The sequence below is a fragment of the Aedes albopictus genome, chromosome 1 (assembly GCF_035046485.1).
Source record: "Aedes albopictus strain Foshan chromosome 1, AalbF5, whole genome shotgun sequence".
Lineage (NCBI taxonomy): Eukaryota > Metazoa > Arthropoda > Insecta > Diptera > Culicidae > Aedes > Aedes albopictus.
This window is the reverse complement of record NC_085136.1, coordinates 6,732,557-6,753,041: the sequence shown is the minus strand read 5'-3', so window position 1 is coordinate 6,753,041 and position 20,485 is coordinate 6,732,557. Positions and strand designations below refer to the sequence as shown.

Below are 20,485 nucleotides of genomic sequence, written 5' to 3'. Positions count from 1 at the left end.
GTGAAAGACGTGCCCTGGCACTTGTTAACCGACCTGGATGACCAGTTGAAAGGCTGCTGGTTCGACCACTTTGGAAACCTTGTGTCCTATAATGATCCGATTCGCCGTATTACTCATGAAACCTCCATAATCCCATTGTAACGCCCTGAAAACTTCTTAGAACGCCTCTGAAAAGTTATCAAGCGCTCTAAAACCTCCAAGAATGCCATTTAAATGTTCCTGAAACCCCCAGAAACTCCATGATATGACTCTGAAATCCCTTGAAACCAGCTATTATTGGGCTCTTTGGGAACTTTCTGGAAACCCCCTTACAGGGGATGGCCAAAATGTTTGGGATAGGCAACTTTTTTTTCTCTCACAAAAAAGTTCAACAAGCTATAACTTTTCATAGAGTGCATCAAAAAATCTCAAATTTTTACTATTTTCCAACCTATTATGTGTGCATGATTGGTACAAATTTGGGCTCAATTGATTTATATTTCGCAAAGTTAGAACCGTTCGGGTAAAACACTATTTTTCAGACAACTCATTTTTGAGGTGTCATATCTCGGAAACCAGTGAACCGAATTGAATGAAATTTTGAACGTACACTAACTATATGTAAATGCTTCACAAACTATTAAAACATAGGTACTTTTTAAACGTTGAAAAAAGTTATCATGGATTGACACTTTTTGGATTTTTCTCGAAAAAGTGTCATTTTTTTACATCAATGTCAATAAATTTTAGTGTTGATATCCAAAGATTTTCCACTTCTGTTGTCAAGTTATCTCTAATCAGATATATTAGAGCCTATTTAGATTGAAGGAAGAACACATTTAGTAATTTTTGTGTGGTATTGTAAATTTGACTTATTTTCCTCTATATGGGTAAAAATTTCAATCTGGTATAACTTAATTCGCCGTGAGAAAATATTACATTTTATAACGTCGTATTAAGTATTAATATATTGTTGATAAACGTTGAAAAATTCATTCAATTCGGTTCACTGGTTTCCGAGATATGACAGTTCAAAAATTGGTTGTCTAAATATTGGTGTTTTATCCGAACGGTTCTAACTTCGCGAAAAATTAATCAATCGAGCCCAAATTTGTATCAAAGATGCACATATAATAGGTTGACAAACAGTCAAAATTTGAGATTTTTTGATGCACTCTATGAAAAGTTACAGCATGTTGAATTTTTTTGTTGGAGAGAAAAAGTTGCCTATCCCAAACATTTTGGCCATCCCCTGTAGTTCCACTTCGAATGCCTCAAACCTAATATATGCAAAAAATTCCCTCATTTTATGCCTTTTTTGAAATTATGCTGTGAATTGGCAATTGTTGAGCACTACCAAAAATGTTGAACAGTTTCTGAAAAAAAAAATGTTTTAACATAAATTGCCCGCTCAATGTAAGCAGCTGAAAAACCATTGTGATTGATTGAAAATTTTGTACCGCTGCGCTGATGACTTGACTTGATGAGAACTGCACAGTTCTTGAAATGAATTTTAAGAAATTTTTGTTACACATTAAAGGTTTCTGGCAAATCGGCCACTAATATAAAACTCATATGATACCCAAGCTACAATAAATGCTGAACAGTGAGTGTATTAGCTGAATATTAGCTGTTCAATAGTGACAGTGGCTGAACACAATGACAGATAAATATTGTTCTGAAATATGGCTTGTTCAATCTCTTTAATCAGCAATACAGAGCTGGCTGAATATCAAGGTGAATAGTATATTCTTCACCTGTATAACCAGCTTTAAAACATGCACCAACATGTAGAATCAATCATCTCTTGTTCAACCTTTAATCACATATTTGTTCAACAGCTGACCCATGTAAGTTTTCGTAAAGTACCACATTGCTTCGTTAGCCTCAATGCAGGCTTAGTACAACTTATGTTCTTGCTCGTTTTCGAGGATATGTAGGTATACAATTGCATGTGATGTAGGTACTAAGGTGAGTTACTATAAATCAGGAGGTTCGAGTTCAATTCTCAGTTTCCCAAAGATTGATTTATACGTTCCTTAACTTTTCTTCTGAAAGCAACAAATGGTAAAAACCTGAAACGAGACCAGTCAATAGGTAGCTCGATATGGGGCCAAAACGGACCAGCTGCTGATTGGTTGATTTCATGCTATTAGAAAAAAGCAAAAACCATCCGACCGTTCCCGACCGCGTGTGGACAGTGTTGTCAAAAGCGATTGAAAGTACGGTCCGCATACATTTTCATTATGGTAAAAGTGCATTATAATAATGAAAGAGAATTATTTTTTTCATTCGTAATTATTAATTAAATGTATTAAAAAAAAATCAACATTAAAAAACTGTTATTGTTTCAACTGCTCGGGGGTTGCTTTATCAATTCAATCCTACTCAAAATGAAAGATTGAGGTGCGGTTTGTTTTGTTCACTATTTTTTTGTATTTTTGTTAGAAATGAGCACTTATAATAACACCAAATGAAGAAAATGAACCGGTGCCTTCTCGCTTCTTTTTGATGATGAATTTGGGAGTGGTCCTATTTTGAACAATTTGACCTTGTTTGTTTTGTAGCTGATGCTACAAAAAAAAAATAGCTTAAATCAAAACCGAAGACGTTTCTTCTCGTCAAAATGTAAGCCTAATCTTTCACCAGGAAGCAGAGTTACAGCATCTCAACGGTGGCTATTTTGTATGAAAATCGTGATACGTGATCAATTTTGATGAAAATCTAGCTTAGCGTTAAGGTTTTTCCAAAGAAATATGTTTACAAATATCATTTAGAACTAATCCTTCATTAGTTTTGATTTACGAACACGCTATGGATAATCAATTATGGAAGTTTCATCCATTTGCCCGTCCCCCTAAACTCATGACAAAATTTATGGGCACTTCTCATTCATGTTACATCCGTAAAAAAACTTGAATCTTGAAGCAAAATAAAATGTTTGGCAACACTAGCCCGAACGACGATCGGAGCGAAACGTAAATAAACAACAAACATTTTGGAAGGAAAGAAGATCAATAAGAAGCCAGTTGTCCGGTCTCGTCTCAGGTAAAAACAGGCTTGCGAAAGTGTATTTTTTTAAATTTCTAAACACTAAATAAATTTGATTGACTACTGTTTAAGCGCATATTAAGCCTCAAAAGAAGTACTCAAATCAGCCGTTCAATAAACCTTAAACCAGCATACGGTTGCATAAAATAGCCAATATGAGATGTTCAGGAACTATAAAAAGGGTTGCACCTTTTGTGCTCAGTTTTTTTTTTCAAATAAAGCCGGTTGGAAAAACGTTTGTACAATATCAAATTGTTACTTGGAGAATGTCCTTCGCACTTTTGCATTGTTCAAAAATTCTTCATTGTTATTCAATAAACAAATATTTTTATTTGTCCCACTCTCCTTATGCATTCATGATTCAACTATTGAACACTGGAATAACCTTTACTGTTAGAATGATTGCTAGATTATTTTTTCACTTTACCTGATCGTGCCATTTAAGGTTTTTTTTAATGTTTACATTTCTTTGTATTTTAACTTAAGCTAATTCTACACTCAGATTTTAGGGGGTTTACGGGGCGCCCCAGGAATATTCAAGAATGTTTTCAACAGGTTCCAAAGGCGTTTGGGAAGTGTTCCGAAGCCGTTCCTGAGCGTTCTTGGGATTTTTGATGCATTTTAGGGTTCCCTCTTTTTTTTTCTTAATGGATCGACGCCCGCACTGAAACTTGGCCTGCCTCACTTCAACTTAGTGTTCTTTGAGCACTTCCACAGTTATCAATTGAAGGGCTTTCTTTGCCTGCCATTGCATCAATTTGTATATTGTGAGGCAAGTTCAATGATACTCTATGCCCAGGGAGTCGAAAAAATTATCCCGACCGGAACGGGAATCGAACCCGCCGTCTTCGGATTAGCGATCCATAGCCTTAACTACTAGGCTATCTGGAGACCCAGTTAAGGGCTTCCAGAGGTATTTATTGGCGCTTCAGAGGGTTTCACATGCACTCCGGGGATGTTCCAGGGGACCTCAGTGAGTTTCATGGGAGTTTGAAGGCGTTCCAGGAGGTTTCATTGGATTTCATGAGCATTTCGTGCGTTTTTATGGGCATTCGGGGGGTATCGAGGGAACTTAGTGGCTTTTCTAGGTCATTCCATGGGCTTTCAGGGGACTTCTAAGGCGTTCCAGGGTATTCCAGTGGTGTTCTAGGAGGTCTCAGAGGGTTTCAGCAGCGTTCCGTGGGTCTTTGGGAGGGGGTTTAGTTGCGTTCCAGAGGTTCTACAGAGGGTTTCAGGAGATTTCGTGAGATTTCTACAGAGTTTTAGTGGCCTACAGTGGGCTTCAGAAGGTCTCAGAGGGCTCCATGGCCTCTGCATGAAATTTCAGAAGGTTTCAGAACCGTTTCTGAGAGTCTCAGGGGGTTTCATTAGCGTTCCATGAGAATCGCTGAAATATCAATGCTTTTTGACACAAGCCGCAGACCACGAAGCCACCAGGGCGTTTATGAGGCTTCGGGTGATTTCAGGAGGTCTGAGGGATGTTTCAGGGGGTTTCAGGTGCGTTCCATGGAGTTTCAGTGAGTTTCATGGGGTTCCTGGGGCATTACATGGAGCTTCAGGAAGTTTCAGAGGGTGCCAGGACTGTTCCAAGGTGTTCCAAAGGTGTTCAAAAATATTTTGACTTAGAGTGAGAGACGATGGTTAAACGGCTCTCTGAATTTACCGGAGTGAATCATTCAATAAATAGTGAGAATCGTTCAACATTAGCATGGGCCAGTTTAAGAAAGCGTCCATCATTTGGGTTCCAGACTTTCGATACAAATGTTCTATTTTCTCTTATAAAATGGAATTCAAATTCAATGGGAAGTATGATAATTTACTGTATCATCACGCTCACAGGAATCAATAAGCTAACTGCTTGGGATTTTCGCAGGAATTTTAACAACAACTTATGCAAAAGTTTCTCCCGGGATTTCTCTTGAAGATCTTCACTTTACTATTACTTTAGAGCTTTTAGTAGAACTTGTTACTTCAGACTCTAGTTTAATTTAAAAACACTTCACTAATACTTTACTTTTGCAAAAGAAAATAAAAAATGAATAACTCTTTTAAAGAAAAACTAGAAAGGACGAGCAAATTCCTTTTAATTCTACTACTGTGCTTATCTTCGGACAGATAGGCCTATTTCGTCTGTGACTTACAGACTTCTTCAGTGTCAAGTGCTCGACTGAAGAAAACCTCGCATTCGTTGTGGTATTTATACTAGGAGTGTATGTGTAGGTACGTGTGTGGGTAAAAATGTAGGTATAAAAATGTAGGTACAAAATTGTAGGTACATATTTGTAAAAAAGGGGGTGTATCTGCCTGTTAGAAAACAGGGTGTCAATAAGATACCTAAAGCTAGGAAAATTCCTACCGATTTGGTAGGTAGTCAATTGGTGTTTGTTGTGTTATTTTTTTTTTTTTTTTTTTTTTTTTTTTTTTTTTTTTTTTTTTTTCCTGCCGATTTGGTAGGTAGTCAATTTGTGTTTTGTGTATTGTGTAATGTTTTGTGTGTGTTAGGTAAAAATTTAAACAACCACGTGTACCCATTGCCCTGATCCTTGTTAAGTAGTTTTTTATTGTTTTGTTTGTAAATTTCTAAACTTTCTGCAACATCAAGTTTCCATGGGTTTGTAATGTGTCGTAAGAGTTTAATATTTGAAGTATTCATAAAATGTCCTTCATTGAAAATATGTTCAGCAACTTTAGATTTAAAATGATGAATGAGTCCCTTGTCTGTGTCTTTGTGTGCTTTTGATACCTCCGTTATGTGTTCTTTGAATCGTGTGTTGAGTGTGCGTTTTGTTTGTCCTATGTATATTTTGTCACAGTGATTACATGTTACTTTGTAAACACCAGATTTTGTTAAGTTGTCCAACGGGTCTTTCGTAGATCCTAAGAGAGTTTGAAGTTGGTTAGCTTTGCTTGTGAAAACTAATTCAAAACCAAACTTTCTGAGAATTGGTCGGAGTTTTTTGGTGTCATTGTTGTAGTTCACAGTTATCCGTTTAAGTGTAGGTTCTGTCCGTGTCAGTGTAGTCAAAGAACGTCTGTATTGTTGTTGTGTCTTTTTGTTGATGATCTGTTGTATTGTTTGTTTTGTGTAACCGTTCAACTGTGCTGTTTCGAAAATGTAATTAAGTTCTTTCGTTTTTCCTGTTTCACTAAGTGGAAGTGTCTGCATTCGGTGTATCATGTGATTGAAGGATGCAATTTTGTGTTGATGTGAGTGATTTGATGAATTTGGAATAGTGCGTTGAGTGTGTGTCGGTTTTCTGTAAATTTCGAAGGAAAGTGTTGATTCTTGTTTTACGATGAGTATGTCCAAAAATGGTAGTTGGTTGTTCTGTTCAATTTCACAAGTGAATTCGATGTTTTTGTGTGCATTATTGATATTGTTCAAGATTTCAGGTAAAAGATGTTTCTTAACAATGCTAAACACGTCGTCAACGTATCTCCACCAGACTTCAGGAAGCTGTTTGTTGTTTTCTAAGCGTTTTTCCAAATTTGCCATAAAAATTTCACTTAAAAATGGAGAAAGTGGATTGCCCATGGGGGCACCATTAAGTTGTTTGTAGGTTTCATTTCTGAACGAAAAATAATTTTCTTCCATACAAAGTTTGGTTAATTTGATGTATGTACGAACTTTCTTAATCCAATCTGAATTTGAATCTTCATATTGGTTCAGAAGCCAATCTTCTAGTAGGTTAATGGCCTCTTTAACTGGAATGCTTGGAAATAGTGATTTAACGTCGAATGAAACTAAAACTTCATCGTCGTTAACGGATAAATTCTGTACTAGTTCTGTGAATTGTTCGGAATTCTTGACAGATCTACTGTGAAATTTTTTAGGCATGTTTTGGAATTCTTGTACTAAATATTTGGCAATTTTGTGTGTAGGTGAACTAATGGCTGAAACAATCTCACGCATTTCATTTCCAGGTTTATGAACTTTGGGAAGTCCTTTTATTCTTGGCAATGAAGGGTTAGATTCTTTCAGGCTTTTAATGAGGCTTCCTAAAACTGGTGTAGACTCTTTGAGAGTTTTGTCAACACGTCTTACTAATCCTGGAAGAGGATCAGTACGTTGTTTTCGGTAAGGTCCATTTTGAATCTTGTTATTCATTATTTCATCATAGTCCTCTTTGTTCATGATTACTGTTTTGTTTCCTTTGTCAGCTTTCAGATAGAAAACTGGTTTCTGGTTAAGTTCTTTGATTATTCGTTGTTCTTTCAGGTGTTCTTTGTTCAATTTGTTTTGTTGTGTGTTTTGAATAGTGTTAGCTGTTTGTGTTCTGATTTCTTGAATCTGTGGTGTCTGTAAATTGTTCGTGTTGATAGCTGTTTCAATGTCGATTATGGTTTGTGTTGAATCTGGTTTAGAGTGTACTGCGTAGTTAAGACCTTTGTTGAGAAGCGTCAACTGTTCTTCCGTAAACTGTTCGGAAGAGCGATTGACCACTAACCCAGTTAGTTCTTGTGTTGTGTTTTGTGGTTGTGTAGAAGAACATGTAAACTTCGGATTTTGCATCTTTAATGCTTTAAGTTTTTTATCTAGTAATTTCCTTTTTCTTTCTGATTCACAAAATTCTGCAACTTTTACTTTTGTTAGAAAATTAGGGAAAGATTCAGGATAATCTTTCGCTAACTTTAAATGGAGAGAATAACATTCCAAAGTTTTCATGTTGATCTTGCTGTGTAGTTTTTTGATGCTTTCTTTGATGAGTGTTTGTTCAAGTGTCTTTACTATGTTGGGGTTTGTGGCTGTTTTAACTTTTACCTTGTGACTTACGGGAGTAAGCCTGTACTCTATACACTTCTTGAGAAACGCGATATCCTTGTGTAATCCTGCGATGGTCTTCTTCAACTCGATGAACTTATTCGGCTCTGACTTTGGCTTGGTTGCCATCTTCACTTTACTATTACTTTAGAGCTTTTAGTAGAACTTGTTACTTCAGACTCTAGTTTAATTTAAAAACACTTCACTAATACTTTACTTTTGCAAAAGAAAATAAAAAATGAATAACTCTTTTAAAGAAAAACTAGAAAGGACGAGCAAATTCCTTTTAATTCTACTACTGTGCTTATCTTCGGACAGATAGGCCTATTTCGTCTGTGACTTACAGACTTCTTCAGTGTCAAGTGCTCGACTGAAGAAAACCTCGCATTCGTTGTGGTATTTATACTAGGAGTGTATGTGTAGGTACGTGTGTGGGTAAAAATGTAGGTATAAAAATGTAGGTACAAAATTGTAGGTACATATTTGTAAAAAAGGGGGTGTATCTGCCTGTTAGAAAACAGGGTGTCAATAAGATACCTAAAGCTAGGAAAATTCCTACCGATTTAGTAGGTAGTCAATTGGTGTTTGTTGTGTTATTTTTTTTTTTTTTTTTTTTTTTTTTTTTTTTTTTTTTTTTTTTTTTTTTTTTTTTTTTTTTTTTCCTGCCGATTTGGTAGGTAGTCAATTTGACACAGACAAGGGACTCATTCATCATTTTAAATCTAAAGTTGCTGAACATATTTTCAATGAAGGACATTTTATGAATACTTCAAATATTAAACTCTTACGACACATTACAAACCCATGGAAACTTGATGTTGCAGAAAGTTTAGAAATTTACAAACAAAACAATAAAAAACTACTTAACAAGGATCAGGGCAATGGGTACACGTGGTTGTTTAAATTTTTACCTAACACACACAAAACATTACACAATACACAAAACACAAATTGACTACCTACCAAATCGGCAGGAAAAAAAAAAAAAAAAAAAAAAAAAAAAAAAAAAAAAAAAAAAAAAAAAAAAAAAAAAAATAACACAACAAACACCAATTGACTACCTACCAAATCGGTAGGAATTTTCCTAGCTTTAGGTATCTTATTGACACCCTGTTTTCTAACAGGCAGATACACCCCCTTTTTTACAAATATGTACCTACAATTTTGTACCTACATTTTTATACCTACATTTTTACCCACACACGTACCTACACATACACTCCTAGTATAAATACCACAACGAATGCGAGGTTTTCTTCAGTCGAGCACTTGACACTGAAGAAGTCTGTAAGTCACAGACGAAATAGGCCTATCTGTCCGAAGATAAGCACAGTAGTAGAATTAAAAGGAATTTGCTCGTCCTTTCTAGTTTTTCTTTAAAAGAGTTATTCATTTTTTATTTTCTTTTGCAAAAGTAAAGTATTAGTGAAGTGTTTTTAAATTAAACTAGAGTCTGAAGTAACAAGTTCTACTAAAAGCTCTAAAGTAATAGTAAAGTGAAGATGGCAACCAAGCCAAAGTCAGAGCCGAATAAGTTCATCGAGTTGAAGAAGACCATCGCAGGATTACACAAGGATATCGCGTTTCTCAAGAAGTGTATAGAGTACAGGCTTACTCCCGTAAGTCACAAGGTAAAAGTTAAAACAGCCACAAACCCCAACATAGTAAAGACACTTGAACAAACACTCATCAAAGAAAGCATCAAAAAACTACACAGCAAGATCAACATGAAAACTTTGGAATGTTATTCTCTCCATTTAAAGTTAGCGAAAGATTATCCTGAATCTTTCCCTAATTTTCTAACAAAAGTAAAAGTTGCAGAATTTTGTGAATCAGAAAGAAAAAGGAAATTACTAGATAAAAAACTTAAAGCATTAAAGATGCAAAATCCGAAGTTTACATGTTCTTCTACACAACCACAAAACACAACACAAGAACTAACTGGGTTAGTGGTCAATCGCTCTTCCGAACAGTTTACGGAAGAACAGTTGACGCTTCTCAACAAAGGTCTTAACTACGCAGTACACTCTAAACCAGATTCAACACAAACCATAATCGACATTGAAACAGCTATCAACACGAACAATTTACAGACACCACAGATTCAAGAAATCAGAACACAAACAGCTAACACTATTCAAAACACACAACAAAACAAATTGAACAAAGAACACCTGAAAGAACAACGAATAATCAAAGAACTTAACCAGAAACCAGTTTTCTATCTGAAAGCTGACAAAGGAAACAAAACAGTAATCATGAACAAAGAGGACTATGATGAAATAATGAATAACAAGATTCAAAATGGACCTTACCGAAAACAACGTACTGATCCTCTTCCAGGATTAGTAAGACGTGTTGACAAAACTCTCAAAGAGTCTACACCAGTTTTAGGAAGCCTCATTAAAAGCCTGAAAGAATCTAACCCTTCATTGCCAAGAATAAAAGGACTTCCCAAAGTTCATAAACCTGGAAATGAAATGCGTGAGATTGTTTCAGCCATTAGTTCACCTACACACAAAATTGCCAAATATTTAGTACAAGAATTCCAAAACATGCCTAAAAAATTTCACAGTAGATCTGTCAAGAATTCCGAACAATTCACAGAACTAGTACAGAATTTATCCGTTAACGACGATGAAGTTTTAGTTTCATTCGACGTTAAATCACTATTTCCAAGCATTCCAGTTAAAGAGGCCATTAACCTACTAGAAGATTGGCTTCTGAACCAATATGAAGATTCAAATTCAGATTGGATTAAGAAAGTTCGTACATACATCAAATTAACCAAACTTTGTATGGAAGAAAATTATTTTTCGTTCAGAAATGAAACCTACAAACAACTTAATGGTGCCCCCATGGGCAATCCACTTTCTCCATTTTTAAGTGAAATTTTTATGGCAAATTTGGAAAAACGCTTAGAAAACAACAAACAGCTTCCTGAAGTCTGGTGGAGATACGTTGACGACGTGTTTAGCATTGTTAAGAAACATCTTTTACCTGAAATCTTGAACAATATCAATAATGCACACAAAAACATCGAATTCACTTGTGAAATTGAACAGAACAACCAACTACCATTTTTGGACATACTCATCGTAAAACAAGAATCAACACTTTCCTTCGAAATTTACAGAAAACCGACACACACTCAACGCACTATTCCAAATTCATCAAATCACTCACATCAACACAAAATTGCATCCTTCAATCACATGATACACCGAATGCAGACACTTCCACTTAGTGAAACAGGAAAAACGAAAGAACTTAATTACATTTTCGAAACAGCACAGTTGAACGGTTACACAAAACAAACAATACAACAGATCATCAACAAAAAGACACAACAACAATACAGACGTTCTTTGACTACACTGACACGGACAGAACCTACACTTAAACGGATAACTGTGAACTACAACAATGACACCAAAAAACTCCGACCAATTCTCAGAAAGTTTGGTTTTGAATTAGTTTTCACAAGCAAAGCTAACCAACTTCAAACTCTCTTAGGATCTACGAAAGACCCGTTGGACAACTTAACAAAATCTGGTGTTTACAAAGTAACATGTAATCACTGTGACAAAATATACATAGGACAAACAAAACGCACACTCAACACACGATTCAAAGAACACATAACGGAGGTATCAAAAGCACACAAAGACACAGACAAGGGACTCATTCATCATTTTAAATCTAAAGTTGCTGAACATATTTTCAATGAAGGACATTTTATGAATACTTCAAATATTAAACTCTTACGACACATTACAAACCCATGGAAACTTGATGTTGCAGAAAGTTTAGAAATTTACAAACAAAACAATAAAAAACTACTTAACAAGGATCAGGGCAATGGGTACACGTGGTTGTTTAAATTTTTACCTAACACACACAAAACATTACACAATACACAAAACACAAATTGACTACCTACCAAATCGGCAGGAAAAAAAAAAAAAAAAAAAAAAAAAAAAAAAAAAAAAAAAAAAAATAACACAACAAACACCAATTGACTACCTACCAAATCGGTAGGAATTTTCCTAGCTTTAGGTATCTTATTGACACCCTGTTTTCTAACAGGCAGATACACCCCCTTTTTTACAAATATGTACCTACAATTTTGTACCTACATTTTTATACCTACATTTTTACCCACACACGTACCTACACATACACTCCTAGTATAAATACCACAACGAATGCGAGGTTTTCTTCAGTCGAGCACTTGACACTGAAGAAGTCTGTAAGTCACAGACGAAATAGGCCTATCTGTCCGAAGATAAGCACAGTAGTAGAATTAAAAGGAATTTGCTCGTCCTTTCTAGTTTTTCTTTAAAAGAGTTATTCATTTTTTATTTTCTTTTGCAAAAGTAAAGTATTAGTGAAGTGTTTTTAAATTAAACTAGAGTCTGAAGTTGAAGATCTTTCTGAAACTGAACCAAGTTATACAGAAATGTATTGCATATTTTGTAAAGGACTTTCCGTCAGAGTTCTTTCTGCGAATTCATCCACAGTTTTTTTTTGGGAATTTCTAGAACTTCTAGTGGGATTTCTCTAAAAATTCCTCCCGGGCTATTTCTTTGATGTTTTTTTTTTGATTGCCTTCAGCGTACCTCGCGGAGCTTTTTTCAGCATCATCAGCATTTTTTTTCAGCATTCGTGATTTTTGCAAAAGTTTCGTCAGATTTTTTTCTCACAGTATTTCTACAAAAGTTTGTTCAAAGAATTTCACGCGATTTCTCTCTGGGTTTTTTAAAGAATTTCTTTTAGAGGTTTTGCCTGGATAGAATCCAGAGTTCATTATGGAATTTGTTCAATATTGTCTTCCGGGATTTCTATCAGAATATACAGTTATGGACATCCCTAGGCTCTACCCACGATGATCAGGTATCCGCCTATCGTGGACTAGATGCTGACAAAGCAGTATCACCCTTGGAGACACTGAGCATAACCCCCATACCAGAATACCCTTTGGACTCCGAGCATATTGATGACACGATAAATCGATACCGGCGCACAGTAACACCGACCATCCAACGCAACCCAGAACAACCAGGCCAGTTGCCATCCGGTGAACTTTTGCTGACATCGAGAAAGCATCGAACTCAATCGGAGGACACAGGTGTGCCCTCGGTCTGGTCTGGCTCGATCAGGCAGTTGGAAGTGAACGTTTGAATCGATAGGTCTAATAGTCAGTTGAAAGCCCTTCTGGCCCAGTATAAGTGTTAGGAAGTGTGAAATGTAAAATTATAAACAAGAACATAATAAAAGTGATGGGATTAGGGTAAATTTGAAACAAGTAGTTTTTTAAAAACCCTAATGTGAAGTCCCGTCCATTTTTGGCGCAGTCGTACGGAACACTCTACGTGCAGTGCTAGTTTTTGGAAGACAATCTAGTGACAAAACCCGATCCGTGGTAATTGGACAGTAGTGCGAAAACCGAAAATTAGTGTCGAATTGACGACATCGGACGTGCCGGTAACCAAGGACTAAAAGTGTAACTGACTTGCGCAGAATTCAGCATTAAGTAGACGCTTAGCCCAACCCGTGGCGAAGCAAGAAACTAGTGACTATCTCCAGTGATCATCAGGAACCAGGCTCTTGGAAACCATCCCTCAACCCGTAGGTGATTTGCGCCGCCCGACACGAAAACTGCATCGGTGGGTTTCAACCCTTTAAGAGTGTCGAACCGTGAGTAAACAACTTTTCTTTTCCCAACCTCTCTATCATTTTGTATGCGTAGATTTAATCCCGTTCCTAAAGTTAAGCCTCTCAGGTACCACGAAAGAAACATGGAACAAGCTAATTTACAGGCAATATTTGACCAAATACAAAACTTGGAGCACAGACTTGGTGCTCTTCAAGTCGAAAACAATAATTTACAGCAGCAACAGCAACAGTTGCAACAACAGCGGCAAGCCCCCGTCGTGGAGGACCGTCGCACGGACTTCTTCCGAATTCCAGACCCCATAAGAATGATCCCATCATTCGACGGGAATAAAAGACAGCTCAGTCATTGGCTTGATTCAGCAAGACGAGCTTTGAACTTATGCCGACCACACGTCGCACCGGACTTATTTGCCGTGTACGAACAGGCGGTGATAAACAAGATCGAGGGCAAAGCCCGCGATATGATATGTGTAAACGGAAACCCCACTACCTTCGACGAAGTAGCGGAAATCCTACAAAGTGTCTACGGTGATCGCAATAATATTGCTACATACCAGACACAATTATGGTCACTTAAAATGACCGAATCATTACATATTTACTATAAGAAAACAAAGGAAATAATGGTTAATATGAAGTCTTTGGCAAAGCAGAATCCAACTTATGCAAACCATTGGGACGCTATTAATCATTTCCTTGAACAAGAATGTTTAGCAGCATTTATTAACGGCCTTAGTAAACCCTACTTTGGGTATGCTCAAACAGCACAACCCAGTGATTTGGAGAATGCATACGCATTCCTGTGTCGGTTCCAAAACGCTGAGAAGACGAAGTCCCACACACAAGCTGCATTCGACCAACAGCCCCATGGTAGCAAAAATTTCAAATCTTCCAATAAACCATTTAGCAAGCAATCAGACACCCCATCTACACGACACAAACCGCTATCCGACAGACAGAAAATGACACCCATGGAAGTAGACCCGTCGTTACGTTCCAGAGTTTACAATCATGACGCTGAACAGAAAAACGACGACGATACACATGACACACATAGCGAAGACGATAGTGAAGACGAAGTCAGTGAACAAAGTGTAAATTTTCAGATGGGCCTCGATCCGAGATCGTTGACTTAAATGCAATCAACGGACTTCCCTACGTAATAATGAACATTTGTGGTAAGGACGCAAAAATACTTGTGGATAGTGGATCAAACAAAAATTTCATTTCGCCCAGCCTGATTCCAAAATCAAAACAGCTAAAATGCAAAACCCTCAACATTTCTAATAGCTCAGGACGGCATGCGGCCGATCAAAAATTCATCACGACAATTTTTGGCCTCAAGCAAAAAGTTACCTTCTACCTTTTAAATTTCCACAAATATTTTGACGGAATCCTTGGATATGAAACCCTCTCCGACATCGAAGCACTGATCGACGTGAACAACCACAAAATAATCCTTCCCCACAAAACAATCCCGATGCAAATTAGGAAATTAGGCCCTTCGCAGATTACGCTGACAGAGAACTCTACGCGAATGATCAAACTACCCGTTTTACAGAATAATGGCAACGTTTACCTCCCTAACGACATACAAATTGCCAACGCTGTAATCCCTTCTGGGTTGTACCAAGCAGAAAATGGTTTTGTAAACGCTCCAATAAGAAACTTTGGCAAATCTGTCACCTTCCATTGGACAAAGCCAGCAAAAACTATTCAAGTAGCAGAAGTTAACAATATGAATTCACATCATTCTTATCAAGCGTCTCACATACCCCCTTCTGAATTGGAAACAATGATTAGAACCAAACATCTCAACAACGAAGAAAAATCTGCATTACTGAAAATCCTTTCTAAAAATTCCAAAATTTTTCATAATGATTCAGAAAAGTTGTCTTGCACTTCTGCAATTCAACATCGAATAAAAACTACAGATGATATTCCAGTTCATACCAAAACGTACCGATACCCTCATGTCCATAAAGCTGAAGTGGAGAAGCAAATCAACGAAATGTTGGAGGACGGTATTATTCAAAATTCTATTTCCCCCTGGACATCTCCAATCTGGATTGTTCCAAAAAAACTGGATGCAAGCGGAAAAAAGAAATGGCGTGTCGTCATAGACTACCGCAAATTAAATGAAAAGACTGTCGATGATAAATTCCCCATCCCGCGAATTGAAGAAATCCTTGACAGGCTCGGCCGTAGTACCTATTTTACTACACTGGATCTTAAATCTGGATTCCACCAGATTGAGGTACATCCAAAAGACAGGCCGAAAACTGCTTTCAGTACAGAGAAAGGGCACTTCGAATTCATCCGCATGCCCTTTGGATTAAAAAACGCGCCAGCAACTTTTCAGCGCGTAATGAACCACATTCTCGGAAATCTCATTGGAAATTGTTGCCTAGTTTATCTAGACGACATTATTATTTTTGGTAGCTCGTTACAGCACCACATCGATAACCTTAACAAAGTGCTTCAACGGCTTGCTCAAGCCAACCTTAAAATTCAATTTGACAAATGTGAATTTCTTCAGAAACAATGTGAATTTTTGGGGCACATAGTAACCCAAGATGGCATTAAACCCAATCCAAATAAAATCGAAAAAATCCTTAATTGGCCAATCCCAAAAACAACTACTCAAATCAAAGGCTTCCTAGGACTTCTTGGATACTACAGAAAATTTATTCGAGATTTTGCAAAATTAACGAAACCTTTAACCAGGTGCTTGAAAAAAGATACAAAAATTGTCCACAACGAAGAATTTATTAGTTGTTTTAATGATTGCAAACAGTTACTAACGAGCGACCCTATTCTAAAATACCCCGACTTCAATGGAAAATTCATTCTTGAAACTGACGCAAGCGACTTTGCTTTAGGAGCCGTTTTGTCTCAGAAATTCGAAGATGGCAAAGAGCATCCTGTTGCATATGCCTCTAGAACGCTGAATCAAGCAGAATGCAACTATTCTGCCACGGAAAAAGAATTGTTGGCCATTGTATGGGCAACGAAACATTTTAGACCATATATTTACGGAACCTCTTTCGAAATTCGAACCGACCACAAACCACTTGTGTGGCTCCGGCAGAAAAATGATCTGAACAGGAGACTTTTACACTGGAAACTAGCTCTCGAAGAGCTCGAATTTGAAATCAAGTATAAGAAAGGTACTCTAAACGCTAATGCAGATGCACTGTCTCGTATTAACCCTGAGGATAAAACAGAAGTAAACGCCAACTCTACCTCCAGCGATGACATGACACAACACTCCGCGGACACTGACGATAACGACTTCATCCCGTCAACGGAAAGACCCCTTAACGGATTTGGAAATCAGATTGTACTGGTAGAGACAGATGAAGATAGTCGTGAATCCTTGACCCCATTTAAAAACTTCCACAGAATAACTATAAAGAAGGTACATTTTGGTCCAGCAGCCCTGATCAATATTCTTAAGGAATACGCTTCGACGAAATGCGCTACCGGTCTTTATTGTAGCGAAAGTATCCTTAATAGGCTGCAAACTATTTATAAAACTTACTTTTCAAGAGCAAAATCATTAAAAATTTTCTGGACACAAAGATTGTTAGAAGACGTAACAGATGAGCTGGAACAGGACCTGATCATCGAACGGCAACACAATGCGAACCACAGAGGTATCATTGAGACAAAGGCACACATCTCAAGAAGGTACTTTTTCCCAGGAATGAAGAGCAAAATTTCAAATTTTATCAACATCTGCAAACTTTGTCAAAAGGCTAAGTATGAAAGGCGACCATATAAACAAAAATTCCAATTAACAGCAACACCATCCAGGCCGTTGCAAATTGTTCATATGGATATATTCATAATCAGAAATAGAAATTATCTAACACTTTGTGATAAGTTCTCCAGACTAACAATGGCTATCCCAATTAAAACACGGAATACTATACACATTCTAAGAGCACTAACCCACTTCTTCGCTAACGTTGGAAAACCTTCCTTTCTCGTCATGGATCAGGAAGCATCATTTACCTCAACAACAGTTAAAGAATTCCTCGAGGAAAACGATGTAGAGTACCATTATACGAGTGTTGGACAATCCTCTTCGAATGGTACTGTGGAAATCGTCCATAGGACTATTAGAGAATTGCACAACATCTTAAGTATGAAGGATTCAACTAAAGATTTGTCCGAAACGGCAAAAAATAATCTTGCAGTTTCCATATATAATGACTCAATACACTCTCAAACAAAGTTAACTCCAAAAGAGTTATTTTTTGGCTTCAGAAACGAGGACCCTGTCCCCGAAGATCTCGATGAAAGAATAAGACTGAAGGAGGAATTTTACAGGATTTTGTCTCAAAAACAATTAGAGAAAAAACGTTCAGACTTAGAAAAACTGAACATAAACAGAGAAGATCCCGAAAACTTCCTTCCAAATGAAACGGTCTTCGAAAGAAAAAGGAATAACTTGAAGCACCAAGAGAGGTATAGAGAAATACAAGTCAAAGATAATTTAGAGTCAAATATAATCGACGAGAATGGGAGAAAAGTCCACAAAACAAAATTAAAACGTAAACGTAAAACTTAATTTCGACGTAGAACTAATTGCACCTTTTTGTCTTCTTTCCCTTCTTCTCCTGTCATTTCAGCTCGAAGATGACACACAAACACCCGATACTTTTTTGTCTTACAATTATGATGTTTTTCAATCCTATTTACTCTGCTTACTTGGAAATCCTTGAACTTAATGAAAATCCCGGTATAGTTGCGTTCAAGACTAATTCAGTCTTTATAAAAGAAGGATCTCACACACTATTCCATAGATTTAATTTATTTTCCTTTACCGTCGTTCTCAAGCAGTATGAATCCATTATTTTGAACATTGAAGAAAACCCAAAGATAGCAGAACTAGTTAAAATTCTTAAACAAAAGCAGAGTCAGGCTTATTTTATCCTTGAAAATTTAACCGCTAGAAGTAGAAAAACAAAACGATCTCTTAATTTTCTTGGGTCTACCTTAAAAATGATTACAGGGAATCTCGATAATGAAGATTTGTTAAAAATAGAAAACCAACTTGAAATTCTTAAAAATTCAAATAACCTTTTAGTAACAGAGAATAATGAACAAATTCAAATTAATAAATTGTTTGAGGAAAGGATTAACAATATTACTAAACAAGCTTATAGACAGTCTAGGGAAATAGATAGCATCATTAAACAGACAAGACTGAGCTTAGACAGACCTGTCGAATGGGAACATCTCCTGCACCTACACAACATCATCTTCAACATCGACATGATCAACCAGCAGCTGTCTACAATTTTCGAGGCCATTCAGTTGTCCAAGTTGGGTTTAATTTCAAAGGCTTTCTTACAACCATCAGAGCTAGAATTTGCAACGAATCTGTTGGAGTCACAAGGCGTGGTGATTAACAGCTATGACCAAGTTTATGAGTTTTTGGAACCCATAGCATTCCACAATAACTCAGACATAATCCTACTCATAAAAATTCCTAAATTCAGGCAAGGAGAATTGGTGCAACTCCAAATAGAAGCCATTCCACGACAGTTTAAAATCATACCGATAAATGCAACAAAAGCCATTGTTGGTAACAATGAGTCTTACCTAATTTCCCATCCATGCATGAACATCGAGCGTAGCATCATCTGCGACGTCCAGATCTTGTTTAACACTTCAAATGACGGATGCTTACATGAGTTACTAAGAGGAAATACGGGTAACTGTACCTTCATTAGATCTCCAATGAAACCTGACACAAAGGAAATCGAGAATCTCGGACTGTTAGTTAAAAACTCTGTTGATCCGACTTCGATGCAAAACAGTTGTGGATATGGTCCGAGGAATTTAACAGGAACGTTTCTCATATCATTTAGAGATTGTTCCATCACCCTCAACGGAAAAACCTTTACCAGCAAAACATTCAGAGGAGAATCCAGACCTGTCATCTTACCCCTACATTCAGTTAGCGTAGATGAGTCACAGACAGAACCAGAATCCATTGACTATATGGAACAACTGAACATTAGGAATCGTCATAAGCTGGAGCACTTAGAAACAGCAAACAAAAGGACTAAAGTGCTCAACATAGTAGGAATAGTTCTCATCACATGCTTCGTAGCAGTAATTTTCGCTTTTCTTACGAGAGAAGTTCGTAAACTCAAAATGAAGCTGACAATACGGATCCCTGCAAACAATGCGTTGGAAAGCTCTCAAACAATATTGAACCGAGACGGTTCAAACTAAGGCGGGGGAAGTTATGGACATCCCTAGGCTCTACCCACGATGATCAGGTATCCGCCTATCGTGGACTAGATGCTGACAAAGCAGTATCACCCTTGGAGACACTGAGCATAACCCCCATACCAGAATACCCTTTGGACTCCGAGCATATTGATGACACGATAAATCGATACCGGCGCACAGTAACACCGACCATCCAACGCAACCCAGAACAACCAGGCCAGTTGCCATCCGGTGAACTTTTGCTGACATCGAGAAAGCATCGAACTCAATCGGAGGACACAGGTGTGCCCTCGGTCTGGTCTGGCTCGATCAGGCAGTTGGAAGTGAACGTTTGAATCGATAGGTCTAATAGTCAGTTGAAAGCCCTTCTGGCCCAGTATAAGTGTTAGGAAGTGTGAAATGTAAAATTATAAACAAGAACATAATAAAAGTGATGGGATTAGGGTAAATTTGAAACAAGTAGTTTTTTAAAAACCCTAATGTGAAGTCCCGTCCATTTTTATACATCAACTGTTTTTTTTTTTACTTTTATTAAAGGGCATCTTTCGACGTTTCTTCCAAAGATTTAACCGTTTTTTTTAATTTCCAGGAGATATATTGGAATATCCACAGCAGTTTCTCTCAATTCGTTAGACAGGGTGCGTAAACCAACTTTGCCTCAGAACAGGTAATATTCCTGCGGAGCCGAAAGCCAACTTGTATCCACTGCTCACCTCACTCCACGCTCTTCTTCACAATACTACATCTGCTTTGGTCATT

At 37.2% G+C, this 20,485-nt stretch overlaps 1 protein-coding gene across 1 annotated transcript; it reads left to right on the top strand.

Annotated features, from left to right (window-relative positions):
* The first annotated feature begins 12,646 nt into the window (after window positions 1-12,646).
* LOC134284383 (uncharacterized) lies at window positions 12,647-20,238 on the top strand. The gene is made up of 2 exons (XM_062843184.1): window positions 12,647-13,492; window positions 18,112-20,238. Exon 2 carries the CDS (start codon window positions 18,119-18,121, stop codon window positions 19,724-19,726), a length of 1,608 nt encoding a protein of 535 aa, XP_062699168.1. The 5' UTR covers window positions 12,647-13,492; window positions 18,112-18,118; the 3' UTR covers window positions 19,727-20,238.
* Window positions 20,239-20,485: the final 247 nt, after the last annotated feature.